At 35.0% G+C, this 23,760-nt stretch overlaps 1 protein-coding gene and 1 long non-coding RNA gene across 6 annotated transcripts in view; one reads left to right on the plus strand and one right to left on the minus strand.

Moving 5' to 3' along the window:
* NETO1 (neuropilin and tolloid like 1) overlaps positions 1 to 23,760 on the plus strand; it is a 63,380-nt gene that overhangs the window by 17,210 nt on the left and 22,410 nt on the right. For 3 of the 4 annotated variants that reach the window (XM_051769540.1, XM_051769522.1, XM_051769531.1), the window contains exons 5-6: positions 17,126 to 17,167; positions 17,281 to 17,408. In XM_051769540.1, coding sequence (XP_051625500.1) covers positions 17,126 to 17,167; positions 17,281 to 17,408 — 170 coding nt within the window. Of the gene's footprint in view, positions 1 to 17,125; positions 17,168 to 17,249; positions 17,409 to 23,760 lie in introns of those variants that run through there. The other variant, XM_051769549.1, reaches the window with a different exon arrangement.
* On the minus strand, positions 3,876 to 22,673 carry LOC127461597 (uncharacterized). 2 transcript variants are annotated; one of them, XR_007900156.1, is made up of 7 exons: positions 22,621 to 22,673; positions 21,638 to 21,816; positions 20,078 to 20,144; positions 19,662 to 19,708; positions 16,577 to 16,688; positions 8,476 to 8,581; positions 3,876 to 4,094 (listed from the first exon to the last, which is right to left on the minus strand). It is a non-coding gene; the product is annotated as an uncharacterized LOC127461597 (long non-coding RNA). The 2 variants fall into 2 exon arrangements; XR_007900157.1 differs by having other exon boundaries at positions 19,658 to 19,708.

Here is a 23,760-nt window from a genome sequence, read left to right on the forward strand (position 1 = left end):
GCAATTACTAGAACTTTTCTTTTCAATAATTTCTTTGACTCCTTGGTATTGAAATGGTCAGAAATCCATCCACTGATGCAAAAGTCTAGTAGGGACTGGAGTTTTAGGCATTTTCAAACTAATGCAACCCTTTTGTCATAAATTCTGTTCCATTTAAATAGACTTTTTTCAGAGCTCTTTTCAGCAGTCTAAGAGGTGAGATCTAGCAGAAGAAAAAACTTTAATGACAAAATCAGAGCTACACACAAAACCAATACAAACACACCCAGTAAGTGGTAAAACTACCAACAATTTTTCAAAAACAAGGTTGTTATTAAGAGAATAATTTAGACTTTAATTTTTGTGATTTTATAAAGTATGGGGTTAAGCAAGGTGTGGATGAATGAAGCTGTATGTATGGTTTAAAGATAGACTATTTTCAATGTCAAATTCTGAGTTAAGGGAAAAACTAGTCATCTTCTTTTACATTATTACAGTTGAATACCAGTAATAACGAGATGAAATATGGATGTAAAGTACATTTTCAACCATTTTGTACACATTAGAGTTTATAAGCAAAACAAAACTTATTTACTGTTTATATACTATTTCAATTTTAGTTTTTATTTTTAAATTCTGATTAACTGTGACCATTTCAAAATAGAACTGTCTGAACCTATGAAACCTTCATAAATGTGTACAAACATTTTTGTTGGCTTTTTTTCTCAAATCTGATGTATTAAAAAAGTACATATCTGACTACAATATGTTTTATTTACTTTGTTTAATTTTGAATACAAATGTGAAAGACCCATGAGACAAGTCAAATGATAACTCATTCTTGCTCTTGCTTTGCCATTCTTTGGGCCATGGAAAGGCCTACACCTGAAATTTCGTTTCACAGCTCTAGGTCCTTTGACTAAATCTGTTACACTCATTTTTCCTAAAAAAGTTATGTCTCAGGGCTCTTTTCCAAAATGATGTTGAATCACTGTTTTGTGTAGAAAAATTCAAGTACTACTTCAAAGGGACTTCTTATGACAACTATTATTTAAAATGAGTCAATTTTTTAGTGTAGACAAGGATTCAGACAGAGAGAGGCTATGTTTATTTGAGCTTTCTTACTCAGCTAGAATAATCAGATTTCTGTTTATCCTGGTCCCTGATTTTGCAGGACAGTGGCTTAAGATAGCACATCATTACTTTCAGTTCCTTCACTTAGTAGAAGCCATCTGTGTTTTTATTTAGCCTCATTGATATAAACGTCAGTCAGTAATGTTTTCTATTCAACTGCCTGATAATGGAAAAAGAAAAAAATATTTATGATCATATGTCCCAAAAAGTGGAGTATAAAACACTGTCTAATCAGAATAGCAGTATTTTACATTCCCATTGCAGTGAATGTGAGAGTAATAGAATAATTGCATCATCTATCTTGAGGGAAAAAAAATAAAAAACAGCTCAAATTCTTCCTGGTTGGGGAATTTGCATATTTTAAAACTCATGAAAAATTTAATGTGAATTTCTTAAATTGAATCACAGGTCTAAAGAGCTTAGATAAGAGATTGTCAAATCATTTTGCCATCTATTGCCTATGTCCTTCCTTGAATGTATTTAAGGAAGGGACATTTCCCAGTTGTCTGTGACAGGTGAACACTTGTGTGAGCTTGCTCAGTTGTTTGTTTTTATTTGATTATGTTCCTGTCCTCTTCCAAACTCGATCTGATTGCTTCTAAGTTAGTATCAGCAATGACAATCACTTTTAACCAATTTGCAATCCAGTTAAGCTTTTGAGAACCAGCAAACAGTCTCAGAGCCATGTGGCTTTGAACGTGGCAATCTTTTTCCTTTGGGATCAGACTTGGTTTTAAAAATTAGGAGAAATTATTCATCATAACTCTTTATTTAAGCTTTTGAGCCAGAACCTTCTGATGTTATAAAAAACCTAAAAAGTGTGAATCTCTTTATTTATTGAGATAACTAGCCCTCAGCACTTCAAATTTTTATAAGCAGCTTGCTTGACTTATCAACTTTTAGTGTGTTCATAAAAGTGCACTTCATAAAAGTCAGACCCTTCATTGCTGTTCACAAGGCATAAAGGCATCTGGTCTTGTGAGTGAGAAGGAATTTCTCACATGTAGGATCATGCATTGCATTGACAATCATGATTAGTTAAATAAATATTGTCTTTTCAAGGGAATTTCTTTTGTGTTGTGATGTCCTATACATTTCATTATCTTACAAGAACTGTAGGTCTAGGCCTAGAGTACTTCAGCATCATAAATACGAGAATGTAATGTGATAATATGTTTATTTTAAATTTCAAGTGAAAAATAGTTCCTTATGTGGAGCAAATGATTATCTAAAAGGTCTCATGGGATTCTCAGGTCCCATATTACCTCTTGTTATCACATACTTATATTTTTCTTTTCACAATACCCAAAAGGTAACTGCAGAACTTCCCGGTTTAGAAATCCCTGCATGCTGGGATATCAGATTACCAACAAAAAGAAACTGAACACTTAGGTCCCTATTTTGTTGAACTTTGATGTAAAAATAAGAGCAATAGCAATATAATGCATAGTTTAAAGTATTTTAGAACTGGAGTAAGATTTTTAATTGACTAGGGACATTAGAGTTTCATTTGTATTGACTGAATAATGGATTGAAGGGGCTTTCAAAGTCCAGTGTTCTCTCACACTGTGACTGCAAGCAGTCAGTTTCCAGCTCATGTCATAACTTTAAATTCATATGTTCTCTATAAATAGATCTTAAAAGACTTTCCAAGTTAATTTTATTTGGGTATTTTCTGCTTCTGCCATTTTTATGGAAGACCTGTTCCAGAATCCAAATTATTAGGAACATTCTTCTGATTTCTTACCTAAAATATAAATGGCTATGTCTTTGCCTTCTTACACCAAAGTTACTTGTTAACTATGAGACCTCTTTCCTCACCAGGACTGCATGCCACTGCGTCGTGAGCTTGGAGATGGCAGTCATCTCTATTTTAAGTTGTGAGTTTCCTTGTCTACACAAGTCAAATCCTTGTGCTGTCTTTTTATGCCATAGGCTCCTTACTCTCCTTGCCATCAGTACTACCCCTCTTCTGTACGAATATTTCTTCTCTGTATTTGTTCCATAACAAGTGGAACTCATACTTCTAGAGAAGGTTTACTAGGATATTATACACCTGTACAGGTACAGATAATTCTATTTACCTCCACAGGAAATACCTTTCTTGATCTGTAGGTGATCTCACCAATAACGGTGATTATGGTGTTTTGAGGTTCAAGTTTATTTACATAGGAATCATATTTCTCTGACAAAAAAATTGTGCTTTTGGAAGCACCTGGGAGGAATCTTTAGCAAGCTTAGATGTGCATTCAAAATTAATACTAGAAAACCAACATTTTTAGATTAAGTTGCATTTTTACACCGCCATTGTCATTCTATAAATTGTTTATATTATTATTTGTAATAGAACAATTAAAACTAAATCTTAGAAACAGGAGAAGATTTTTCCCCAAATAAGGTCCTTTCCTTATGTTCTTTTCCCTAAGGATAAAATTTTGACTTTATGCAAATACTATGCTGAGTTAGCATAACATTAGGTTTGATATAAAATGATTATCCTTTGCTTTAAACCCTTGTAAAATGTGGAAATAACCAGTGGGACATGGACATTTGTTTCCCCTATTAATTCTTGATTTCTCTGTAATGTTTGTGAAGCACTTGAAAATGGCAGAGCAGGGGGGATAAAATGGAATTTGTAGCAAACAGAAAGTCTTCCACTAGTGTTTCTAAACAACATTTTTTACAGTGAGAATTTTCACTACTAATACCCACATTCAGAAAAACACGTACAAAATCTGTCTTTTAGTGTCTTTCTTGCTTGTTCTTATTTAAACGTTATAACGCGTATTTCTTCAGGAAAAAAATTAGAAACTTCCTGCCTCATATATAATGAATAAAGAATTTTTAAATACTCTGCAAAGGTTTTCCAGTTCATCTGACTTCCTCATCTGGCAGATTTTCTCATAGATTGTACTGGGATGCACTCCGAGCTGGTTGTGTTGCGGCCTGATCCTGGTCTGTAATAGTTTCTCTTAGTGACCCTAGAAACGTGGATGTATCCAAAGATTCTACTGACATTAAAGTAATTATTTTTCTTTACTTATCCATTCTTTAAGCCATTAAATTTTCATCTTTATGCATTGTATCTACAGGTTTCTGAGGTGTTACTGGTATAGCAAATAAACCTTAACACTTATCTCAGTGTTTTTGTCTAATCAGTCTGACTGTGGCCTATCTCTTAGATGGGAAAGCTGTTTTTTAGTTTAGGCACACAGTTGCAACTGGTCTGATTCTTTAGCTGTCCTTATATGTTAGATGCAAAACCATGTTTATAGCACTTGTTTTCAGTCACATATTTGTGTAGGTTCAAGTAACTGTGATTGTCGATTTTTTTTTGTTATCTTCTACTTCTTTTAGGGAGTAGAAGATTTTATCAGCAAAAAATGAAGATCTTTACTGAGGTATTTAGCTTTCTTTAATAGATTCTTAACTCTTTGAATAGTGCTTTTAGCTAAATCTTCTTAAAGAAATATACACAAGCCCTTGTTAGAAATCTCCAAGTTCCCTGTAACTAATAAAGAGAGTTCTTGCCCAATAATTAGTAGCTTTCAACATTTGAGTCTTTGGAAAACTAAGTCATGTTTCTGTTTTTAGAACTGAATATTTTTGTAGTATGCAATAGTTATTAAATTATGAAGTGTGTCAGATAAGAAGTATATCCTCTCTCAGCCTTTGTTGTACATACTCATCAACTGTCTGGCATCGGTTCATATTCTGAGGGTAATATTCATATTTTTTGTAAAGAGGTCAATCCAGAGAGTCTGTTTTGTTTACAAGTACTGAGGTGGATGTTATTGAAAATTATTTGTATATTTGTAGTTCTAGGAGGTGTATGTTGTCATCTTAATATATCTTTTGCAATATTGATGGCTACGACCAACCTTTATTTGTTTAGTGTCTGTTGAGAAATGCAGACTATGTAATTCTTCCATTTCAGATATCACATTTGAGCTTCTTTGATGCTCATATCTAAAAATAAGATCATGCTTCATTCAACTTTGATACAAATTTTGTTCTAAATATTTTGTAAATAAACTTAGTTGGCCCATTAGAATATCTAAGCCTTTGATCCATCTTCTTTTTTTCTCCTATTATGTGCTAAGATATCAAAGAGACTGTATCTTCAATATCGTACTGCTGTCATGGGGTAGAGAAATACTATCATTTGCAGTTCTTTCCATGTAAGGAACAGATTAATTCAATGATTTCTTTGAGTAGGTGTCATCTGCCTGGTTAAATCTGGCCAATGTGTGTGTTGCTAGACGCAAACATTGTGGAAAACGAGAGCATGAATCAAGTCTCTGAACACCCAGACTTAGTCCTTTCTGTTTTTTTCCCTTTTTTCTTTTTCAGTTTTTTTCTCTCTGTACAATTATAACCTACCTAATGACAGATTCTATTTATCATATATACTTCTATCTTCTACATACATCAAGGAGTTACGAACCAATCTCCATGACATTGGCTGATGTCATGTATACAATAGATGCAGATGTGTTGTCCTAAAAATAACCATTAACATTGAGGAAGTAAAAAGTCAAAATTTTTAAGTCCAATTTCAAAATAATTCAAGTTTTGAAATATGAAAATCTATAAAGAGTTATATAGTGGCAATAATGAGTTCATGTAAGAATCACTTACTTAATGTGGGTGCTGTTTAATGTTTCCGAATGCTGAGTAGATTAAATGTGGGGTTTTTTTCCTTGCAACATTAATTCACATTAGGTAGAGATATTCCTAATCTTTTGTTTGGGAAAACCAACAAGTAATTCTTTATTCAATTTCTGTTCCATGTGTATATATTTTCAATTTGCATATTTTTTTTTATTATGGCAAATCCAAATGCTAGATGTCCTTTTTTTTTTCTCTGCAAAACCTTTTCACTTTATAAAGGCCCTCAGGTCAACTAAGAATAACAACTACTATAATTTAACACTGTAATCTACCAAAAATCTCTGAAATTACTTTCTGATATGCCCAAGGATAATTCCCAAGAAGAGTTACTTAAGCTTACTGTACTCAAATGCTGCACTGACAAGCCACTAAATCTAGTCTCAATTTATCAAAGAACTTCAGGAAGCCTACATCGAAGCATGTGCCTAAATCTGGACAATCTCCAGATTTGGGTACTTATTTAAAAGTAGGTATGTTTAAATACTGTCCTTTACCTTTCCATCTATTGTACTAGGTCAAAATAAAGTATTTGTTAATTTTGGAGTATGGAACCAGTGTTTCTTCAACTCTTGTCACGAATTAAAAACTACTTTTCTACCTTCACAATGATGTGGTAGATCTGCATCAATTCAGACTTTGTCTATTTGACAAGTATCACACTAATATAGCCCTAAGTAGGTTTAATTTACTAACTCTCAGTTTTTCCTTTTTTTTTTTTTTTAAATATTCTGTTACAGTAAGCTAAGTTTTTGTCGGATCATGATTTATGATTTGTCTTTCTTCCTTTGCTATTCTTCCTGTAGATATCTCTGCCCCTAAAAAAACCACCTTGGAATTGTCTGAAATGAAATAATTTACTTCAGCCATCTTCTGCTTAGAACATAATTAATTCAGAGAAGCTTTTTTGGTCCAACTCAGTTGTTCAGTCAGATTTACAAGTTGTAAAATGCAACCATTTGCAATGAGTACTGGTTCCACACCATGGTTTTAAAATTTGAAACATAAAAAAAAGTTTCCAGTACATTTTTACTACATTCCTACTATTTGAACTTTTGATAGTGCAATCAGAGGGGCTTTTAAAAATAAAAATGAAGCAGTACATATGGATAATTTTTTGAAAGGGGAAATTTTATTATTATATAATAATCATATTATTCTTGCTCTGAAGATCCTTCTTGATTATGTCAACTGCGCATTGTTTACATGATCCCAGCATGGTTTCCAATTCACTAGGGAAATTAATGCCTGACATTAGGATTTCCTCATATAGATTGTAGAGGAGATTTCAACTTCAGTGAGACAAAATGTTTTGGTCTGGAGCGTACAGTGTAAAATGAACTTTTGATTTGTTTTTTTTTTTAATGTATAGGATTACGAGATTTACCAAACAATTGAGAATGAAATTGAACAGAATAAAAATTGTGAAAATAAATAAACAAATGCTTTTGATCAACATTTAAAAATATTGCTTTAGAGGTCATTTCATTAAAGATGTAGAAAGTTTATTTGAATATTTTGATGTCAAAAGACTATCTAGTAACCAGCAATTTGAGTCATGAGTAAGATGATAAGAAGAGAGTTGTCAAATTTATTTTGAGAATTCAGATTTAAATAAACTGGTGTCCGTGGCAAATTTGTACTAGCATGACAGAAGCAGGCAGCGTGAAATGTGTTATTCTAGTCACATATCAGTCCCCTAAATGACACTGAGAAGCCAGAAGATGTTGTGTAACAGGACTTACACACATCATTTGCCAGATGTTATCTGATAGTTGAAGCTCAAGAGACAATGTTATCAAATCTGCTGGTTGCAGTATGTGGGTTAACAAAAGATTGTATTATACCATCTCTTGTTTTCTCTGAATTCTATTTTTCTCTTTCTTTTATTTCTTGTAGCTCATATCTCAAGTCTATGTGAAAATTAACGTTAAAAGAGAATGCAGAAAATACTTACTAAAAATATTTCGTTCTTAAAACATTGATTTCATTATGGGAATTAGACAGTTGGTTATTAACTGCTACCAACTATGAAGTCCATACTGAAATTCTACAAAATAAGTTTATACTTTCAGTTTGTTTGGTTTTTAATAAAAAACGCATACTGGCTTAGGATTTTAAAAGTCAAATTTAATTATATGTGCATCCTCCACTAGAATAATTTGCAACATTAATATAGTTTTTTATATTCTAGAATATTGCATACCAGTAATATTCCAATACAAATATAGATCAATGGTTTACCAAGTACTTTTAAATGAAAGCTTTAATTTATGTTTAACTTTTTTTCTTTCTATCTCCAGAACTTTAAATTACTCTTAAATAAAGCTAGGAAAAATCCTACTGTATGTCAGCTCAAGTTGTGGGCCTAAGCCTCCTTCTTTTAAAATAAGTATTAAAATTGTGAGTAAATCCAGTGGAAATCAGATTACTACTTCAGACTGGTAGGTTTTGAATAGAGGATAAAAAACCTGCAAATCTGTTAAATTCCATGAAAACTATATTTTTTAAACCTACAAGTTATGATAATAGAATTAAAAATTTCCTGATATGTACTGAATATAATCACTGTTTAGGGACTGCTGAATCTGGAGTTTCTGGGGTGAGGAAAAGTCAGCAGTAACAGAGTTATTATAGACTTGAATCTTACTGAATTCTTACTGAATTTCTAGGTTCCAAATCTGCACTTACCCACAGTTTCTGGGACTGATATGTTTCTTGGAGTTGATATGCCTTCCTCAGCAATTCATAGAGCTATGTGGCTTTTAGAGTTCCTCTTCTTGTTCACTGAAAGTGTCTGTAGCGAGCACATATTACAATTGGAGTTGACAATTAGGTTTAACAAATGAATTTCACTCTTCCTTTGATATGTTCTAGAGCCTTTTTATTTTTTTTTTAATATTTCCTTTAGAAAGAGAACATTCAGGCTCCAATGGGGATGGAAACCTAGATTTTTCCCTTTGATCTTAAACACCAAGAGATTTCTACTTTGGGTATTGAATACATTAAAAACATCCTGTGACATTGACTGTTTTGAATCATACAAAGACTGTTATAGGAGAGTACCAGAACATAATTCATCCAATGACTTTCAAAATCTAACAGTTGCACAGTAAAGTAACAAATGACTTTGTGACTATGGTTATTCCACTTGTTTCTAATCTAAGTATTTTTTTTCTGGGTTATTTGGTCTGTTTCATCTCCTTCTGATATATGACCAGATGATTAAGCAAGCAGATGTTTCTACAAACACAACTCAGTTCCTTTCTGGTGCTCCCTGACATGATTCTTCCTTTAGCAAAGACCACCTGGCACTTTGCTAGGCCGTAGAAGAAAAATATGTGGAAACAGTGCAAGAATTCTCTTGTTAAAGTGGAAAGTGGACTACTGACATGTGGAAACTAGAGGAGATGTTTGACTTTCTCAGTTATCTTCAAAAAGATGCCATCACTGGCATGACCAACTACAGCAGGAGAATATTAGTAGGTGTAAACACTATGTTGATGTTTCTTTTTTTATTGGAAATATGTCATAATGTGCAGTCAGCTACTAGTGATGCAGTACTATTTGAAGTAGCAGAAGTAGCATATTCTTTTGACTATATTAGCTCTAAAAGATGTAACTATTCAAAAGAATACTTCAGTGAATGTATTCATTCTATTGAATGTCCTGAGGTAAAACTAGGATAAAGTATTTCTCCTATGATAAAACAACAAAGGCTATTTTATATCACCAAGTTATTCCCATAAGATCCTTCTGTCCTGAGAAATTCACTCTATGGACTGATACAGCATGAATGTCCTGAAAAGAATATGCAGATTCAGCACTCAGTGGTAGGAAGCAATAATCATGTATAAATAGGTTCAATCTGCAGAAGTAATGCTTGGCAATCAGTTGAGGCTAAACCCTCTGGATCATTTTTTCTCCTAGTCTTCTACCATGAACTTAAAGTGTTATTTCCTTGGACTGAGCTAGGAGTCATCCATAAAAAACGAGACACATCCCAAGCCTTAGTAGTATTGTGCTGAAATTGCATGACTAAGAATACTTAGAATTCAACATTATTCAGGAAAAGCACCATAGCATCACACATCTCTCTTCCTAGTCAAGTCCAGAGACCATTAGTCAATTATAGGAAGCCTCAGAGATATTATCTTGGGAAGACACATAAAAGGTGCTGCCCTTGACTGATAGTCAGTCCTGGTGGTCAAGTCAGCTGCACTGTCATAGCAATGCTGCATTACTCAGATAAAGTGGACTCCTGAGCTCATTCAGTCTTGTTTTACACATTTTCAGGAAACCAGCAGATGAAGGTACGTGCAGCCCTTGAAATACTCTTCATAGGATCCTTTTTTCCCTGCATTTCCACACACAGTGTGCCGCATAAAGGGAATGTAATGCCTAATTGAATTACTCAGCTGCTACTGTAAATATTTAACATAATAAAAATTACCTACCAAATAATCCTACTTATATCAAGGCTCCCAGACTGCCTCTTTCCACTCATCAGCCTGAGTATGATATTGTTTCCCATTCTTTTTCTCCTTTGTCACTAAGTCAGTTCCAGGAAGCACTTCTCACTTCTGGGATTTAACAGCACATATCAGATAGTCCAAACACCATTTAAAGATGACACCGAGGCTCTTATGAGACCTTTTACTTTCTAACACAGTTCTCACCCATACAAAATTTACAGTGGAGAAAGTCCCTACTCTGAATGGGTTACAGAGCAGACAATGGAGGTAAGCAGGCTAAAATATCAAAGCCTGCCATTGTGTGTATGAAAAGAGAAATTTAAGTGCAATTGCTGTAATCATGTGCTCTGTTTGAGTGAAATTCATTCAGATACTTCTCTGCTCAGTTTGACCAATATTAGCAAGAAGTTATGGAAAGATATAGATTTCTTTTTTCTGATGATATTGGCTTTTTATTTCCAAAAAAATATAAAAGCAACATACAAATGTCCAACTATTGCTAACACTTCCAGTATATCTGATTTTAACGAGGTCACCATAGCAGTACAGTTTGTAAATTACACTATAAAGATACTTTGATTGTGAGTATAAGCTGAGATTAGTAAAGTGACAGAAGAAAAAAAAAGATATTGTAAAAATCAAACTTCCAGGTGATAGTTTGTGTTATTTCAAAAACATTTGTCTTCATATGACTTTTCATTGGTCTAATAGCTGGTAGATTTTCAAGGTGAAAGAGCAGGAATCATATTCATTACTATGTTTGCACTTACTAGCTTTGAGTTCTTTCATGACTCTGCTAAGAAGTGAAAACTTTGAGAAGCATTGTTTTAGATTATAAATATGCAGACTCCAAAAAAGCTTCCCTTGCTCACAAAAGTGTCCTTGAAACAAAGAACATAGAAAATAAAGAGCAAATACAGTACATACTATTTGCCAACTATAATTATTATAGAATTTTTTCAGGGTGTCTAGCAAACTACAGACTTTCTTTAAAGATCCTTTGGTATCACTAATACTGGTATAGACATACATGGGATTTTCAGGAAGACTACAAATACAAAAAGATTAATCAGAACAAATTTCATTTTAGGCTAATAAGACAATAATTTGTGGAGTTTTGCACAGGTATTTAACGTAATTTTTTTTTTACTTAGTATTTTCTCTTTACTCTCCCCAGTAGAATAGCTAAATCCCCTTTATTTGTGTACCTCACAAAAATATTTATTTATAGAAATATTTTTTTCTATTTTAGAACAGTTTTAATGATTCTTTGAGCATATTTTTATGCTTTTAAAATCTTTTGGGTATCATCTTCCAGTATTTTTTACTGTATCATCAAATACTATGAGGTAACAACATGCAATACCTTTTCAGTACTGACTTCTACAAGCTCTACTTTTATAGAGAACTATGCCTCACTGCTCAAGAGGGTAGGACTGATTTAGATTCCCAGAAATCACTGTAAAAGAACCTGACTTCGTAAACATGAAGATGAATAACTAGTTGCTTGCTGAATAGTGCAATTCTCTTTACTTTTCTATGAGCATTTACATGCAAAATCAAGTCTCTAATAAGTTCTCTGACAGTGAAGCATGTGCATGTGTTAAAATTTCTTAAATATTGATAGATATAATTTGAATGCCTATTTCTAGTCAAAGACAGGGAAATGAAAAGACATATCTACAGCTGTCTGTTTAGTGAGTAGAAGTGGAAAGTTTCCCTAGTTAACATTAGGAAATATGGTTTCTGCGTACTGTGACTACTTGCTGTATGTATCCATTAAAAAGGAGGTTTTGTATTCACAAACAACAAAAACTCCTTTACATCTCAAACATCAACCCTTTGTAGTGTATAGTTTGTTAAAAAAAAATTCCTTAATTTCGCATTTTTAGAAGAAAGCAAAATACCTCAAAAGTTAATCAACACATGGATTTTGTGGTACATATTTCCTTCATATTGACTTTTAACCATGCAGCAATTGCTTATGTTCTTCACTGTAAATACTGTACTTCAAAATTAAAAAAAAATGTGTAATTAAGTATATTGCAGTCCAGATATGCTCCACACTAACTCAATCTTCCATTTATTATAAGAGGTATTAAAACATTGACTTAAATATTTTGACTTCCAAGAGTGAGATAGCTATTAATTTTTATCAGTGAGAGCAGCAGATTTGATGTTGACAGGGTAAGAAAGTGCCAAAATGAACTTTTTATATGAAAAGCTAAAGAATTAGAGTAATAAAATGCCAGATGTGTACTTACATTTTTGAGCATTTATAAGGAAGAAAATACTCTAATTTTTCTGTAATACAGCATTACTTTTAGAAGCCTTGTGCAATCCGTCTTTCAAGACAAGCTGAATGGTTTTTCTAACTGTGGATTTTTTACTCAAAATGTGATCTTTTAAAATTGATTTGTGATTATAATTACCAGCAGCACACCTTGTTGCTAGCAATTAGTTTGAACTTTATGCCTTTTCCCTGTCTGTTATAGAAATTATTCAAGTAATAGAATTTGAAACCATTCCACTCTCTGTGCAAGTGACACAGAGCAAGGGATTACATGCATACATGCATGCATAGGTGCATAAACATGTCTCTGTGTGAATATACCACAACTCTGCAATAACATAAGATGATGGGGTGTACTTGTAAACAACAGTATCTACATACTTTTTGAAGACTTAATCCAGTTAATATACAATCCCTTTTTACTTTACAATTTTTTTTACTTCATAAGATTTTTGAGCAATCAGGTGCTCTAACTCCCTACAACTGACGTTCTGTTTTCTCATTTAAATTTCATGTTTGCCAGCTGCTTAGAAAAGCCAGACTTGTTGCATAGTAACAGTGAAAGGAAAAATAAAGAAATGTGGCATGATTTCCATGGGCCAGATATGGAATAGATTCCAAAGCCAACATCCAAAATATTCAGAGTCTTCCATGAAGACCTAGTGGATCTTTTTGAAACCAGTCTTAAATATTTGAGTTTTCTCCAGGTGGGGTATATATGTACCCATGACTAAAAACAAATTCCACAAGAATAAGTCTGCACTGTGATAAAAATTTATCTAACCTCTGCTTATACCTTAAATAATAAGTCTAGTCTTTTGACTGGTTATTCTACTATTATCCAGTTCTGATGTTTAGTTATTACAAAATCAGAGGATCACAAAATGCCTGGTATCAGAAGGCACCTCTATAGCTCATTTTGTCCAACCCCCTTTTCAAGCAGAGTCACCTAGATCCACTTACTTAGGACTGTGTCTAGACAGCTACTGAATATCTCCAAGGATATAGACTCCATAACCTCTCTGAGCCACCTGTGCTGGTGCTCAGTCACCCTCACAGTGGAAAAGTGTTTCCTGATGTTCAGACGGAACCTCCTGTGATTCAGTATGTGCTCATTGCCACTTGTTCTGTCACTGGATACCACTGAAAAGAGCCTGGCTCCCTTCTCTTTACACCCTCCCTTCAGGTTTATGTATACATTTGTAAGATCACCTCTGACCCTACTCTTCTCCAGGCTGACCAGTCCCACTTCTATCAACCTTTCCTCATATGAGAGATGCTTTGGCCCTTTAAACAGATTCATAACCCTTTGCTGGATCCCAGTAGCTCCATATTGCTTTTGTTCTGGGAAACCCAGAACTGGTCACAGTGCTCCAGATGTTGCTTTATCAGTGCCAAGTAGAGGGGAAGGATCAGTTCTCTTGGCCTGGTTGGCAGCACTCCTCCTAGTGCAACCCAGGATACTGGTGGCCTTATTTACTCCATGGATATATTATTGGATCGTATTTAATGTGGTGTCTACCAGGACCCCCAGGTCCTTTTATGTAATGATGCTTTACAGCTGGATGGTCTCAGCATTTTCTGGTGTGTGGGGTTGCTCCTTCCCAGGTGCAAGACTTGACACTTCCCCTTGTTGAACTGCATGAGGTTCCTGTCAGTCTGATTCTCCACCTTCTTGAGGTCCCTCTGAAGTATCAGCCATCCCTCGCAGCTTTGTATCATCAGTAAACTTGCTGAGGGTACACTCTGTCTCATCATCCAGGTTGTTAATGAAGATATTAAACTGGATTTTTCCCAGTATTGACCCCTTTGATGCACCACTGGCCTCCAACTTGACTTCATGCTAAGATGATCAATACTATCACAGGCATGGTCCATCTCACTGTCTGCTAATTCACTACATTTTTTTTACTAGTTAAGGAAATTACAGATTACTATCATTTTCACCCTAGGCCACTCCAAAGTTTCACATTCTCTTTGTTTTCCAGCAACTCTAAATAACCTGGTACAGTTTTTTACATCTCATAAAAAGTTTCAAATGCTTTACAGTAAAGCTTATAATAAATAAACATTGCAGCAGTCTGTTATTGTAGAGTGGGTCGTGATATATCACTGGAGGAAATAACCTTTATTTTATTGAGTTACTTTGTTTTAAAAGAGACTTTCAATGCTTCAGGAAAGAGTCACAGAACTTCTTCTGGATGTAAGGTCTTCCATTTACATAACCTTTAGATATTTTCAAAATTTTTATGAACATTCTTGTTTTTCTCTTTACATACTTCATTTTGCTATTAAGGAGATCCTCGTAAAAATATTTGCATATATTTCATTGCCCTTAAAGTCTATTGCATCCTACTTTTCTCTCTCCTTATTGGTGATCCATCTTCTTTTTCACTCTTTTTCAGAGTTTTCCTGCTTGGGGAATTTTTCCTTATGGGAACATGATTTTCATCTCTCTGTTGGAAGATCTAGCCACTCAGTTTTTAGATATCATTAAAAGTATTCTGACTCAGCCAGACTGAGAATAACAATTTGATTGAATTACATACAGAAGAGCTGCTAAAGACTAATCTATTTAATGGTAGACTATTTAAAAAGCAAATATTTACTGGGCAAATATGCTTAAACGTGGTTGACTTTTAAGCATCTCTGATAATACCTTATTTACAGATTTTGTTTTTATTATAATAGTATTGGTATATTAGCAATGGTAATAAAGTATATCACCTCAGGTGTCATAGATTTTATTTCACCATCACTCTTGAAATGCTGAAAAATTGCAAAAAGATTATTTTTCAAGGCTGAGGAAGATCTACCATATTTCTAGAATGTTAACATTTCTGTGTGCACTGTTACCAATGTTACTGTATTGTTACACAAGAACATACTTTAAGAATTGTTTTGTGCAGCAAATTGCATGGTCTAGATTACACTTCAACCTGGATTCTTGCTACTGGCACTGCTTTATATGAAAACTCCTTCATATGGGGAAGATCCTGGCAGGACGTTTTTCACCTTCTTCCTCCTTTGTACTTTGCTAATGTGGTGGAGTGTTTTCAGTGGATCGAAGTGATCCTTGCAAACTTAGTTAAAGGAAGAAATGCAATGGTTACGTGGGATACAGTTGGGATGTTAATTTGAACCAGAATTCAAAGTTTTTTGTTTCAGCATTAGTTATCAACATCCAAGTACATTAACTGAAATATTTGGTTACATTTATCGTTGTTGATTATCATATGTATCTACTAATCTATAAAACTGCTTAACAATTAATGCTAATTGCCTAATCAGTTATATTTGTGGTTCCAGAGGGTCATGAGTATTTACTCATGATTTATATTTTGCAACTGTAAAAGATAAATGGGAAGAACACCAGCAGCCTGGTTACAGAGGAATAATTTAAAAAGTGATTTTACAACTCCAGTTTTTGAAGTCAATACATTTTGACCATTGAGATTAAAATGGCCAATCTTGCTTACAAACACTAGATTTTTTCATTATATTATTTGGTTATGATTCTTGCTATCCTGGATAGACTAAGGCTAGAGGGAAACAGGAGTTTTGGTAGTGGATTGGTTGTGGGTTTGGTTTTTTTCATTTGATACATCTCCTACTTCCAAGCTTTCTCTTCATTGTTTTGTTAATAGTTCCTTCTTCATTGACACCATTCTGAAACAAGAACAGCTCTATGTGTAAATGAGAAAAACAGTGCAAAACATTTTTTTAGGTGGAAAAGCAAATGATAAAACTTTCCCAGACAAGATCAGTTTATTCTAAGAAAACATATCTTGAAATGCTTTAGTCTCTCACATTTCTGATTTTGGACAGTATCTTCAAACTGGGCCAAATATTGTGAAATGATAATTTGTCTGTGGATTGTTGTTTATTGAATCGTAGGTCTAAGACCAAACTCATTTCTTCTATTTACTACACTTGGCTATAAAAGTGTGATACAAATCCTATCAGACAGCAAATATAATCATGTTTATCTGATGGAAAATAGCACACGTATTAGACTTATTACCTTGTTAACACAATGAATTCCACTGTAAATCCTTATAATATTTTTTCCCAGTAAGGCCAAATGGATACTTCTCACAAAGAAATGTCTCCTCTTGGTCAGTGGGGATGGCAGACTATTCAAAAAGACAGAATGAAGTTTACATTTCTCTAGTTAAGTTGAGTGTTATACTGTAAAATGCAAAATAGGCAAAAAGATTCTGAATGGGTCTGTAAATATATCCTCTTTCATTAGACTGATGTATTAAAATATCATGTGGTTAGCTGTGTGATGTTCTCACTTGCTAATGTATGCAGAAATATTTTTGAACTTATTCTTCTGAAAGAGAGAGACAGAGAAAAGCAGGATTTCATAACAAAAAAATAACTTGGTATGATAGTATCAATAATTTCTGCATTAAAAATTAGTGTGCTGCCATAGTTTTGAAACATTTCTCATTTTCAAGAAGTATATGTATAATTATGTCACTGAAGCACATTATCAAATTTTAGCACATTGACATTAAAGCCTAGATATTGAACAAAACTTATTTTATTTTTCTCTATTTTTAAGATCCAGATTTTAAGGACCTTGGCGTTTTGAAACCATTGCCAGGTTGGTATGTTGGTTTTGGGTTTTTTTCTAACTTGGAGGCCTTTATACTCTTCTGTAGAAAATATTTTTGTTTGCTGTTCAGGTTTCATTTTTTCTGGTGTTTTGTTATTCAGTTTGTGAGTTTGAGATGGGAGGACCTGAAGGAATTGTGGAATCTGTACAAATTGTCAAAGAAGGAAAAGCTTCTGAAACTGAAGCAGTAGACTGTAAATGGTACATCCGAGCGCCACCCCGATCCAAGGTCAGTCCTTCATCCACTTGCTGATTTGCCATTTAATTTAAGAAATTGACTTTTCTAATATATTGTGCATTTCTTAGTACAGTCAGATCTCGTTTAATAACTTTACAGCTTGAACTGTAAACTATTTTTTCCTTCTGCTGTGGAAGGGTAATTTGTCATCTCAGCCAAAATAACCACCTTTCTCTATAAGTGATGATGTGGGCAGTGCTAATGTGCTTTTTGTGCCATAAGTGATTTTCTTAAATTCATCTTTAATTTTGCTCATATTTTTAAACAATCAACATGTTTTCTTAAGTGGGAAGTAATCTTATCATTTTAATTTTCAATGTATTTCAAATACCTAATATAGAGACTACTAAGGGAACACTGCTGGCTCCCTAAGGTCATCATTATTTCTCATCTGGGAACTGTGAAAATGGACCCAAGGTAAATTCACGTTCCTCTGTATAAAACCTTTAGTGGTTTAGAGCCACAGACAAAAAGAGATAGTGTTCTCATTTCCTTCCCACCACAGACATCAAGCAATGCCTTTGTAAAATGAGAGGGCTGCAACGAATTTAACAATACTTTCCTGGATTCTGCTTGATTTCCCCCCTTATCCATAGATTATCAGTTATTATAGCATTAATTGTTGCTGAAAAACTACTGCTTCTCCCTTCTTTACAATTGGAACAGCTTTATACCTCCTACCTACTTTTATTCACTGTGTTAAAGAGATTCCACAGTATACTTTTTCTAGCTGTCTTTTATTGGACAGGAAAGGTTTTACAAGGTAGAATTTATCTATGCACTAATCTCTGCTGTCTTTAAACAGATAAGGGTTTTTGTGTATAATCTCAGAGAGGAGACTGTACTGGATATGTAACTGTTTCATCATCAATATAACACATGGATGAATGCTGTAGGGTTCTCTTCAGTAAGAGTTTCCAGAAGAGAAAAAGTCATTAGTATCAGCATTTTTCTTATGGGAAAGTTGAGAAGAAAAGTTGGCTCATAAAGGCTACAGATAAAGTATTTTCAGAATATGCTTTAATCTCATATCATTTTTTTTTTTACTTTTTGATAAATTTAATATTGATAGGGGTTTTCAGTTAAGTAGATGAGCTTCCCACTTTGTTATACCAAGCAGTGATATGAGATGACTGGGCTGATGAATGATTATTACATATATTATATGTAATTTATATTCATTCAGGGCACCCCCAGTATCAAAACAAGCTTGGGGATGAACAGATTGAGAGCAGCCCTGCCAAGAAGGTCTTGGGGGTAAATGAGAGGCTGGACATGAGCTGGCAATGTGCACTTGCAGCCCAGAAAAACAACCATATCCTGGACTGTATCAAAAGCAGCGTATCCAGCAGGCCAAGGGAGGTGAATCTACCCCTCCACTCTGCTCTTGTGAGACCCCACCTGGAGTGCTGTGTCTACCTCTGGGCCCCCAGAACAGGAAAGACATGGGCCTGCTGGAGGGCCAGAAAAATAATGAGAGGAATGGAGCACCTCTCCAGTGAGGAATGACAGAGAGTTGGGGTTATTCAGTCAAGAGAAGAGAAGGCTCTGGGTAGACCTTATAGTGGCCTTCCGGTACTCAATGGGGGCCCATAAGAAAAGTGGGGACAAACATTTTAGCATGGCCTGTAGTAAGAGGACAAGGGATAATGGTTTTAAACTAAAAGAGGGTAGATTTAGAATAGGTATGAGGAAAAAGTTTTTTATAATGAGGGTCTTGGAACACTGGAACATGTTGCCCAGAGAGTTGGTCGATGACCCATCCCTGGAAACACTCAGGGTCAGATTGGACGGGACTCTGAGCAACTGGATTTGTTTGAAGACATCTTTGCTTACGGCAGAGAGTTGGACTGGGTCCCTTCCAACCCAAAATATTCTATGATGTACTTAGATATTAGTAGAATGAAAACAGGTAAACACAAAATTAGAATAGCACTTCTTAGAATCAGCACAAATAAACCAACAAAATTATCCTACAGTCTTAATTCAAGTTCATAATTGGTTGATCTAGTAATGTCATTGTCATGTTCTTACTTGATCTAACTCCAAAGTTCTATGATTCAAAAACCTCCTAAAAATCCCTTATTCACTTACCTGTAATATTTATCCACACTTCAGTCCTGATGTAAAACTACAAATTGGGTAGCTACATAACCATAAACACAGAGTATAACAGAAGGACACCACACTAATACTGTTAATAGAGTGTTAAAGATTGAAGTTCGTTAACTCTTCCGTACCTACATTTAGTTGTGTTGCATTTCAACAAGTGTATCCTAGATGAAGGGCATCTGGAAGGGAGAGCAACAAGAGAGCTTTAGAAAAATGGAAGTAGTGCTAGAAGTTATTTAATGTAATCTACATGATTTTGTGAAGGAGCATGATATAATAAAAGGCTTTTACAATGAGGAAGGAATGCTCTGAAGTCCATGTCTGTAGGATAACTCATGGTCCCACACTCTGAGAGAAAGTTTCAGGTTAGATACTAAAGAAGAAAATTTCAAACAACAGTGAGGGAATTATGATTGGTTGGGATTATGAGTGATTGGTTGAAAAAGTCTGTTCAGTTAGCGTTGCTAGCAGTCTTAAAGTGTGGGTTAGATAACAATAATGGGATAACAATAATAAAAAATGGGAGAAACAGTACTAATCAATCCTACCTTTAGGCAGAGAGCTGGGATGGGTCATCTCTTGATGGATCTTGCTGTTCCCATCTTGCAGAGCTATCTGGGTAGAGAGATTGAGCAATATAAAAGAATATAAATTAGTGTTTCCTAACATGTGGAGTTGAAAGATTTCACAGCAAGCTAGGAAAAAAAGTTTTCAAGCCTAGGTCCATCTTCGAGGGGTTAGTCCATTTGAACTTTCTTAGTGTTGTTTCCAAACACATATATATATATATATATATATATATATATACACACACACACAGAGGTATATACGTTTCACCATACTGGGACAGGTTGAAAAATTTTCAGATATTAAGGAAGGAATAAGTGAATAAATTTTAAAGAAACATGTATGATGTAAAATTTATGATAACATTTTTTATGGGTCTGATTCAATTGAACTGAATTCTATTGTCCATGCTTTGCCTCAACTTCCTTTGTGCTTATATAACCTTGAACTAATGACATATTCAGTACAATTATTTAATGACATCACTTTAATTTATGTCAGCTTTCACCTATGAAAACAGACTCTTCTGCTAAGAACAGTGAGAACTCAGTAGGCATCTTTAAATTCACGTGTTCCTGTACTCTGGGCTGCACAGTTTGTTACTGGGAATTATGCCTAAAAGGCCAGAGTTTCTCAAACAGAGTTTGTGCTGGATCTTTTCATCTTTAGTTTCTTAATTAAACTGTGCCAGAATGTGGGTTGCTTGCAATTTCATTTGGCTTAAAATCATCCAATCTAAACTGTCTGCAGAAGCAAGATTCAAGTCCTTCCCTTGGTTTCCAATTCCGTATTGAAGCCAAGTCTGAGCTCAATGTATGAGCAATGAGATTAACCAGGGAGTATGAACTTGAGATCTCTGAACCTGAGCTTCAAGCTGACAGCCTGGGTGTAATGTTGCTATCCTCAGTGAGCTGGAATGAGACAGAGGGCAGCAAATTTCTTGCACACACTTAAAACAGAGTGATCACTGATTACCTTATATTACAAAAACCCTCACCAAAACAAAACAAACAAACACCCCCCCCCCCAAAAAAAACCCAAACACACAAACAAACAAAACCAAAAAACCCCCCAAAATGCATGCAGAATGGAAACTTTCTGTAAGTGCAGAAGACAGCATAAGGCAGTTTGAACACAACTTCAACCTACATGCAGACCTGGAGTCATACTTGAAAGTGACTGGTTGAAAAGTGTGTGTTTCTCATAATCATTCAAAGTCAGTTGCTGCTGTGAATTCAGTAATATTGGGGGTTCTGCACTTCATGTAGAATATGACTTCAATCAGTAATCAGAGCAAGAATGTAAAATTAAGAAGTGAGCTGCTGACTGAATGTGCCAACTCACCCAGAACAGTAAAGTTCTGGAGGAACATCCCCATCTGAAAATTCTTCACTGGAGAACAAAGCCCAGAGAAGGAAGTGTATAAGCTTTTCGCATAAGGATTTGAAAAACTTCAGAGATATCATTGCCTACAAGCACTGGATAAGCAAAGATTCTGTATTTCGGAATAGAAAATAAAAAGAAACTTAGTATTGTCTTACTTTCTGATAAGGGTGAAATTTTGAAGGCTAATATCAACAAGTGTTTTTCTATATTGGATGTATCAGCAGAGTTTGACAAGGCCCCCCAGGAAGACAGAATGCATGTTTGTGCTCAGGTAGCGCTCTCTTGGGTGAGCAACTTTCCCAAGAATTGTGTCATGCTTGCTCTTTCAGAGGTTCTGTAGAAAAAAAAAAGACAGCAGAATGTGACAATAAGAGTAATTAAATGTTTACAAATATGATATTCTGATGCTGGGAAAAAAACAGTGTGCAATGCTATTATAAGCACTATTACCAGAAGCTCTGGGCAGCTCAGGAAACAGCATCAAAAACTACAGCTAGGCAAGAATTAATTTGAATGTAGTCCAGTGAAAGTCATCTATTCTGGAGGAACGAGCAAGAAGTACATTTGTACTGAGAAAATAGCAAGGATACCCACTGTATTTACACTATGAGAAAAAAAAATGGAGTTATAAGCTTTTTAGACAAAGTGATGCCTAATTTTCTTACCCCACCTGAGCAAGCTATGGGGCAAAGAAGATATCTTTTCAGGATCTTTATAGGATGAAAGGCTTGATACAAAAGATTGAGAAACCAAAAGTATCAATTAACAAGTATCTAGTTTTGACATATTATTACAGTGCCCTTAACGCTGAGCTGCCTGTGAGTGGCGAAGTTTGTCTCAAGCAGAGCCATTGGGGAGCAGAAGGAGGGGGCTGCACTGTACACAGAAGGGGGCCAGGCAGAGGGTGGCCACAGGGCCAAGACATGGCTGATAAGGAGAGTTGGGCACTCCCAGCCGTGGTGGCTGGGGTATAGCAGTGGCTGGACTTTCCTCAGGCAATGAGGCTGGCCCAAGCACAAGCCAGGCAGCAGCCTGGGGAGGGATGAGGCTGGATTGTTGCAGGATGAGGCTGGGCATGGGCCAAGAGCCTCAGTGTGACCAAGACACTTGCATATTTACAAAGAATAGGTACTGCTACCTGCTAAAGGCTCTAAATCACTTGCCACCGTTGACATGCTGGACCTTGTATCCGCACAACTAACCAAATAAAGAGATGGTTCCAGGTGCCTGACTTCATATGGAATGTAGTCCAGAGAGAGACTGGCTTGTTGTGCATTCATTTCCAGTTAGGAGGAAACACGCAGTGAAGCAAACTGTGGAGTTAAGAGTCAGTTTAAACCAATCTGACTAAACCAAAACATCTTCTGTTCTCCTATGTGAAGTGGAAACTAGTGCTCTTAAATGAGGCCTGCAAGAAAAGCAGTCTGAGCTGTCAGCACTGCCAGGTTACCACATCCCTAATTTTTGGAAGCTTCTTAATCGGGTGAAGAAGAGAAGCTTTAAGTACTGCACTAAAGTTTAATAGGAGCCATTTGAGTTTTTATTTTTAAAATGTTACAGAAAAATGAAATTTAAAGACTGAATAACTAACAGCCAGAGACTCTTTTGCAGGCTTCAGATGAGCTCCATCTCTGAAGATGCTCTGAAGCTTGGTAACATACAGATAATGCAAATAATATTATGACTTAAAAAAAGCCCAACACATGTATATGACATACCTGGAACAAGGTGAACAAATTATGTTTAAACAAGTAGAAAATATTGTTTACCTACTTTAAACTATTAAAATCACTTATTTGAAACAATTTTCTTAGATGAAGGTGCAATGTTACAGTCATGTGTGTAGAAACTCTGCTAGCAGGCATGTTAATGCGCATGTCAGAGCAACACTGACAAACCCACCAATTTTAAGTTCCCATGAATCTATTCCATTCAGGTATAGGAATATAACAAACCTCAGCATTCTCAAACCAAATAGTAGGAAATATGATAAAAAAAGCTACTGATGAAAGTAATAAAACATCCGCCAAAGAGAACAGCAGAATCAGGATTTGATCTACAGTTTTTAGTGTTAATAGCAGAACAACACCAAGGAACTGTAAAGGTTGTCACTTGCAAGCATTTTGGCACTGTATTAGAGAAAAATGAGGGTGACTTGACAGTTAGAATAAATGTCAGCTATTGGGTAGTCACAGAAGTTTGAAGAAACAAATAGGACAAAGCAAAGAAATCCAAAGAGCTTCACTTGTCCAGGAAAATGGTGTTTTGATGTCTGAGC

This window comes from Manacus candei, unplaced genomic scaffold (genome assembly GCF_025592945.1).
Source record: "Manacus candei isolate 608988 ecotype Guabito, Panama unplaced genomic scaffold, ASM2559294v1 h1tg000008l, whole genome shotgun sequence".
NCBI lineage: Eukaryota > Metazoa > Chordata > Aves > Passeriformes > Pipridae > Manacus > Manacus candei.